The sequence below is a fragment of the Oryzias melastigma genome, linkage group LG24 (assembly GCF_002922805.2).
Source record: "Oryzias melastigma strain HK-1 linkage group LG24, ASM292280v2, whole genome shotgun sequence".
NCBI lineage: Eukaryota > Metazoa > Chordata > Actinopteri > Beloniformes > Adrianichthyidae > Oryzias > Oryzias melastigma.
This window is the reverse complement of record NC_050535.1, coordinates 8,859,024-8,866,783: the sequence shown is the minus strand read 5'-3', so window position 1 is coordinate 8,866,783 and position 7,760 is coordinate 8,859,024. Positions and strand designations below refer to the sequence as shown.

Sequence of the window (7,760 nt, the reverse complement as noted above, 5' to 3'; positions counted from 1 at the left end):
AGACATTCTGTTTTTTTTTTCCAGCTTTTTTTCCCATAAATTTTCATTATTATGCTTGCGAAAAATAATAAAAGAATTTTGGGGATAAGTTTCATCCAGCTGGATTTCAGGTCTGCTCTGCTGGAATCTACACAGGTGGGGGCGTGTCTGTCTATTCTGAACTGCTCGCCATCTATGACATCGTGAGCGGTACTTTCGCGGCAAACCGCGGAGTTTCCGCAGTTTTTCCACAACAGCGGTACTTGTTATGGTGGAAAATTCACATTGGTACCCATCCTAAAATAAAATATTGGTCGGTTTCCTCGTTGTTGGATTTCTCATAGCAGCCCAGTTTTGTTCCGCCCCAAGATATAGATATATATATGTGTATGCATGTATATATATGTATGTATGTGTGTGAGTATATACAGTTTTATATATATATACATATATATATACAATAAAACCTATCTAATTTCCCACTAAGCTAATTAACATGCAGAATATTCCTTCTTGTTGCCATGACGTCACACACTCATTTCTTCTGTTTGCAGATGATGCTGAAGTGCAAAGATAAAAAGTGGTACCAGTTCTGATTAGCGTTGGGGAGTAGTACAATTCTCTGGACTTCACTATTTAACTTCCATTGGCTCATGTGGACTTGCCGTGATTCCCAGCCATCTGTCTGTTCACCCATCTATCCCTCCGAGCCTTTTTCACTCAAACACTTGGGATTTTCTTCCCTAGCACAATGTTGAATACTGTTTTTACCTCAGTCTGAGGGTGGAACTGAGGGGTACACAAAGGGTGAAGGATAACCTCAGACGAAATGAATAAATGGTGTCTTTCCTATATCTTCTGGTCTTTTTTTGTGTTCTCTCCATTCGATCTCCTCTCTGAGGTTGCAGATTGGCCTGAGCACCTGGAGATTCCTCGTTGTCATTTGCCAAAAAAAAAAAAGAAATCTTACTGTTGTCTTTGCTCTGTACTCACAGCTGGAAAAAAGTCACAAAGACTACAAAAATGTATGAAATGTAAAAAGAAAGAAAATATGACATGATTATTTATACGTAGATCTAATACATGTGCAATGCTGTATCTACTTGTAGACTTTTGTACTTGAGTGAGAAGTGCAAAAGACAGAGATAGCTCGTCGAGGAGAATGGAGCTGCAGCTGAAACATGGAGAGCCATTAGAAGCACTCAGACAGTGAAGTCTCCTCTATGCAGAGAGTTTCCAGGATTAAAGCATCTCACTTTCATGTATATTTTGTCATCTTGCTTGGTCTCTGAATTCTCCTCTCTATCTGACAGGTGTTATTGATCTTAATGGGTGAGAGATTTAATTTGGCATTGCTTTTTTTCAGTTCTGTTTGAAAAACCTATTTTTCTAATGTGAAAGATATTTGATTTGTTCAAAAAGAAAGCTATTTTGTGGTTATTTTGTTTTTTTGAAAAGGGCTGGAATTCAAAATGAGGGCGGGAAAAAAAATATCTGTTTTGGAAAAAGAACAAATGTTCTCGCAAAATCAGTTTAACAAGTCGGAAAAAAAGCGTTCCCATTTAGTTCTGTATGTGCAGATGGTTTTCACATGAATGAGATGTCATTTACCACCTTTCTTTGTAGTAAAACTCAACATGTGGTGAATACAGGGGCAGAGTTACGGGGGGATGGGGGGGGGCAGCTGCCCCCTTAAGCAAAAAGCTTTACTTTCCAATTTTGAGTCAATAATAGTGTCATTATTGACAAATATTAATAAATCATCAATACGAGCTTATTTAAGCATTGCAGATGTTTAAAGGGCAACCAAACAGGGAAGTTGGAGACTGGATTTTCAAATTTTGGTTATGGGTGGAGTCAGTCAGAGGGGTGGGGCTTTGGAACTGGACTGTTATCATGACCGGCAGATGATGACGTGGGACTTCTGAAATGACTTAAATGTTTTGACAAATCACAAAATTCAGATGTAATACCTTAATTCAACCTGTAGGGCACATGTTTCAAATTCAAGGCCTGGGGTATTGACATCCGGCCCTTCAGATAATTTTGTTTTATTGTTATTAACGGCCCGATGTTATCTTGCGCTTATTTTTAACTTGTAGAATTTCGACAAAATATATTTTTATGGAAAGTCAAATATTCAAAGTTATTTAATGTTTTAAGTTGATTTATTCTGGAATAATATTCCTGCATGTTCATCCTTCATAATTAAGTTAAAAAGTTACGGTTTTGAAGTTTTAAAAATTAGCATTCTGCTAGCTTTTTGGACTATTTTGGCGTTTACTAAGATCTTTTTAGGCAGTTTTGACGTTTAGCTAATATTTCATCTACATGCTAGCTGTTTTGGCTAATTTAGGATTTTCTTCAGGTTTTTTGTGTATATTTTGGAGTTTAGCTAATATTTCAAATATATGCTAGCTGTTTTGGCTAAGTTAGGCTTTGTTTTGTTTTGTTTTTTAGGCTTTTATGGAGTTTAGCTAATATTTCAGCTACATGCTAGCTGTTTTAGCTAATTTAGGCTTTTTTCTTTTTTTTTATTGCTATTTTGAATTTTAGTTATTTTTTCAGCTACATGCAAACTGTTTTGACTAACCAAATTTTTGTTGTTGTTGTTGTTTTTAGGCTAATTTGGCATTTAGTAATATTTTAGCTGGCTATCAGCTTCAGAGCTTTCTGCTATTAGGTTCAGTGATTTCAGCTTCAGTGTTTTTAGCTATCAATTTGAGCATCTTCAGCAGCCAAATTCAACTTACAGCATTCACACTAGCATTATCGAAGGTAATGCAATATTTCTAGTTTATAATTATGTTAACAGTTACGGTTTTAAAGTTTTAACAATGTAGTTTTAAAGGTTTTTTTGTTCGGCCCGCGACCTAAGTTGTGTTGTGAGTTTGACTCCCCCGCTGTAGGGGGCAGCACACAGACAGTTTTTGTCTATATTTACAAGAATTGAGCATGTTTATTTTTAATTTGTCAAAAATGTGACAATGACCACCAAACAACACTTTTGAAGCCCCAATTATAGAGGTCAACAGTCAAAAAAAGTTGATTTAGAGTTTGGTTACCCTTTAAAGAAGCATCAAATGGATAAATTGCTCTATTTTACATCCTTTATTTGTGGCCTTCTCACTCAGCTGTTCTCATTCGCCACCCTTCTGCCCCCCTCAAATAAAATGTTCTAGCTCCGCCACTGGTTGATCCCCATCAATATTTGTACATAGGTAAATAGTTTGACAATCTTTGATCACATGGAAGTTGAAGATCGATGTTGCTTTAGCAACAACAGAGGAGAATGGCCATATTTTTTCTGACGCCAAAGAGTTTATTTTATTTTATTTTTTTTTTCTTTGTATTACCATCAGGCCATAAATCTGGGAAACCAAACAGCACCCGTTAACGTGTCAGTGTTCAAGAATCAGCAGGTTGCAATAGGAAGCCAAATATGGTGTACATTTGTGATAAAAGGTAACCACTCAATTAGTGTTCAGTGTTCAAATTGGCTAAGCTGCTAGATAATTCCTGTTAAATAAAGCCAAAATCATTTGCGATACTTTCAAGCATTTCCAGTGTTCATTCATATGAGAGAGTGTGTCTGTGTGTCTATATGTGTGTCTTCTAAAGCTGTCTAATAGTAGTTTAGGAGACATTCATGTTTTGTTGGAGTAGTTGTCTTTCCGGCCTTCTGTGTGTCCTCTTAGACTGCAGTGACAAAAATTATTCAATAAAAAAAGAACCATAAAAATTCAACTTATTTTATTTTTATATTTTATTTTCAGATGTTTTTTTTTTTTTTTCATAATTGTTTGGACTTTCAACAGCAGTACACATCAGACCTTCTGTGTTTAGTCAGCTGTATAGTGTGGTTGTTGGTAGGTAGCTCTCTCCTAAAGACAAAGAGAGAAAAAAATCAACATTTATTTGATATAATCTTCTTTTATCAATTATTGTGTATATTTTTTTTCTTTTTTTTTTTAGCATCTACTTTTTCATTTTTCGTCCATACTCTTCAGTATGCAGTATTATTGCCTGATATAATCCACACTCAAACAATGAGAGGGAGTCCTGTCTATCACCGTTTGTCATTCTCTGTCCTGGGTTCAACAGTTATCAGTGGGTTGCAGTATTTTTATCATTGTAGCCAACTTTCTTGTACAGTTTTATGCAACTTTCACATGGATGTTTATGACTCTGTCTGCCGATACACAAGATTTAGGAATTCTGTAGATAAATTACTGTGCAATGTAAAAATAAAAGTGGAAAAACTTTTTGTTTGTCGTCCATTCTTTTACATTTAAGCATAAAGACATAATTTTAGTGTTGCTTAACCAGGGTACCATGAGAAGATGGCAGATCTAAGAACATTTACCATCGCCGGGATATGAGCTCTCCGTTCATCCAAACTGACTGATTTAACACTGAGTAGTTTGGAATAAGAACGATCATAAAATATGTTTTTCTTTGTGTTTATTTAAATCTATAAATGACCCTTTAATAATAAAGACGGTACCACGATCTGGCCGCTAAATTACTTTATTCAACTCATTCACAAACAGCTGAATGACAGAACGTAGCATTCCAAGAGGTTCTTGACTACAGTCGCCACAATTCTCCAACAATCTCAGTCCTTTGTAGTTTACCAAAGTTGTACCAAAAGATTTCTGCTATACTCCAGAAAACCCATTTGAGGTCACAAACACAATTAGAATTTATACTTAAGGACCACCCGACTATAAGGCAGACTTTCTATTATTTGTGCTTTATAACTCAAAAAATGCAGTTATTAGCTTTAATTTAATTGTGATTCATTTGATTTATGATTTTTTTATTTTTTTGGCAGAGATGCACCAAAAACGGTAAAATAAATGTTTTTTAAATGACTATTTCTGGCATTACACTGCCTATTATTGAATTTGCCTCATTGAAATAAGTGGTACAGGGTGCCTTTTATTTTGAAAGGAATTTCATTATGTCACTATTTAAGTCTTTCAAATAAAAATGGGCTGTTTTCTCTGTATGTTTTACTATTTCAAAAAAAAAAAAACATTAATTGATATTGAGCATGATGCCATAAACTCAAAAGTGTCTTATTGTTGCAAAGAATGACATAAGACTCGGTTGAAGTCATTGAGAAATTGACCCGAATGTCACTACGAGTGTTAAAGGTTGCAGACACCTGTGAACTCACAATCATTCTGGGTTTACTGCCGAAACTAAATTTGAAGCTGTTATTTTTATTTATTTTTTTTAACCCTTGTGGTGTCCTTTGGTGTTTGGATGACCCCACACTTATATCGATGTGTGATCCGTCCCACGACAAATGTGGACAGGATTTTTTTGTCTCCCACAGAGACCAGTAAAGATTAAAAAAAAAATTCAAGGCAAAAAAAGTTCAGTCTTATGGGGTCCAGTGAGGATAGCACAAGGGTTAAAGTGAGTTTCTTTGGTTTCTGTTAATTTAAAGGCCATGGACATTCTACGCCCACTTTTAACCCAAATAGGGCCCATTTGCCCTCACTGGCTTGGCGGTAATCGGTCCAAAACACAAACTTTCATTTAGTAATTAAATCACTTGAGGAAAACTCACATTTGTCTGTCTAAAAATGTCATTTTTCTGTTGTTTCCTGTTTCAATTATTAAAGATTTAAGTAGAATTCACTGCATCTCAGAGCAGAGACTGACTGTACTTAAGAGTTTATTTTTATCTGTTTTTCTGCTTGAGACATTTTTCTCTGGTCTGGAACAGTGAAGTCTGGACATCCATAAGTCGCTTTGGTTTTATAAAAATTGCTTCACAGCAAGCAAACTCAAACTGCTTAGACTCCAAATATGAGCTGATATGATGTACATTTTTGATATTTACACTAGAGGGCAGCAAAAGCATGAAGGAGTCACAACTTGCAAATTAAATGTGTAAAAAATGCTTGAAAATGAGCTGAAGATTTTTAGAAATAGATTTGATCTTTTTAATGACTTTTTCCATTAAACATAAGATTTTATCTCGCAGGATGAGCTAAAACAACAAAGCTTTTTTTTTTTTTTTTTAAATAAAGTAAGCTGTTAATTTTCTGTGTTTCAATTGCATTTTACTTAATTTACCTTACACGATAGTGACTTCGATTGGTATTTATGATGTTTGTCTCTGAGATTATGATGCAAATAGAGTTAAGTGTCCTGATAATCATTCATTTGTGGGATTTTTTTTGCAGTTGTTAAATATTTAATAAGCTGGCTTCAGCAGTTTTATTTAAATCTGTTTTCTAAAAATGCGAAGATGGTTTGCATTTTTACTGTTTTTTGATCATTCAGGCAGAGATGAATCCTCAGGTTCCTCTAGCTGCTTAGATGAGCACAGATGAACTTACTGCAACCCCACCGTTAATGTTTTCTGGCACAAATGATGAAAAAACACGAACAAATGCACTAATTCCTAACACCTAAATAACAGTAATGGCTTTTAAATTCGGATTAATGGAAGCAATAAGAAGACTGTAAATGAAGGCAGGTATTAGCCCTGTTCTAAAAATAAAATGTGCTGCACTTGAGTCACTGGAATATATCAGAAAAAAATATTTTTTAAATCCACAACTCTATAAATTTCTTTAGATACGTAAAAATTAACCAAGTTGCTCTATTTGACTTAAGGTAATTATCTTCATAATGTCTTCAAATCACAAGTAGCACACAAACGTTTTTTTTTTTTAAGCAGTATATATGTTTTCTCATCCAGGATGAGCTTGGATGTCCGTGAGGTTAAAGGTGAGCTGAGGGGCAGACACACACAAAGGGAGGAGAATGGCTTCGGCGAGGAGGAAAGCGTGTTGTTTTGTACGATTTGGTTGAAGCCGTGAAGAGAAGGTCGCCGGGGAGAAATGTTTGTTGATGCATGCTGCTTGAACTACTGACTCACGGAGGAATGGGGCCAGACAATCGGACCCAGGCGAGCAGCTCAGCACATGACACGTCATAGTGGCTGTTGCTGTGGCGACAGGAAACATGAATGACCTGAGCCAAGTCTGCCCAGCAGGGATGGCGGCGATACTCATCTCGTTTTTGTCTCACAAACAAGGAAAACAAATGTATAAAGAATAAAATGTTTTGTCGTTTTAAGTGGAAAAAAAAGCCAAAGAGTTTGTCTTGATGAGATTTCTTAAAATAAGTTGGAATGTCCTTCTAAGACAAACTTTAAATAATTCTATTTAGGTAAATCACTCGAGTCATTAGAAATATTGTGAACATAACAGTTCGGCTAAAAAAAAGGTATATTTATACACTATTTCCTTCCAAAATCTATCTTTAAGAGCTAAAAAAGTCAAACTATCATTTCTTTTACACCATGATCATCTTGGAATAAGACAAGAATGACACATTTCAAGATCATTTTGCTTTAAAGATTCTGTGTAAATAAGTCCAAAAAAAATCTTTCCAGTTTCCATAAAAAGCTGGGTGTTGAAACAAAACAACTCACCCTTCACAAAAATCGTAAAAATTCTATGTAAAAGGAAAAAAAGTACCATGCATGGTAAACACAAAAAACGTAAAAAATCAGTGTAAAGTAAAACAAAATCTACGTAAAGCTAAAAATACTATGTACAGTAAAAAACAAAAAGCATAAATATGACATAAATGAAAAAAATTCCCTCAAAAGTACTCCATAAATAAAAAAAGTTAAAAATACTGTCAAGTTGTAAAAACCTAATATGTAAAAATAAGTAATACATCAATAGTAAACTTTAATTTACTCTAGAAATGATAAAATGTTGCAAATACTATGTAAAGTTAAA

The 7,760-nt window shown here is 34.7% G+C and overlaps 1 protein-coding gene across 5 annotated transcripts in view; it reads left to right on the top strand.

Annotated features, from left to right (window-relative positions):
* stxbp5a (syntaxin binding protein 5a (tomosyn)) overlaps positions 1 to 833 on the top strand; it is a 130,833-nt gene extending 130,000 nt beyond the window's left edge. For all 5 annotated transcript variants that reach the window (XM_024290944.2, XM_024290943.2, XM_024290942.2 and 2 more), the window contains one exon: positions 534 to 833. In XM_024290944.2, the coding sequence (XP_024146712.1) occupies positions 534 to 575 (42 nt within the window). In that variant the 3' untranslated portion in view covers positions 576 to 833. The remainder of the gene's footprint in view (positions 1 to 533) is intronic.
* The last annotated feature ends 6,927 nt before the right edge of the window (positions 834 to 7,760 follow it).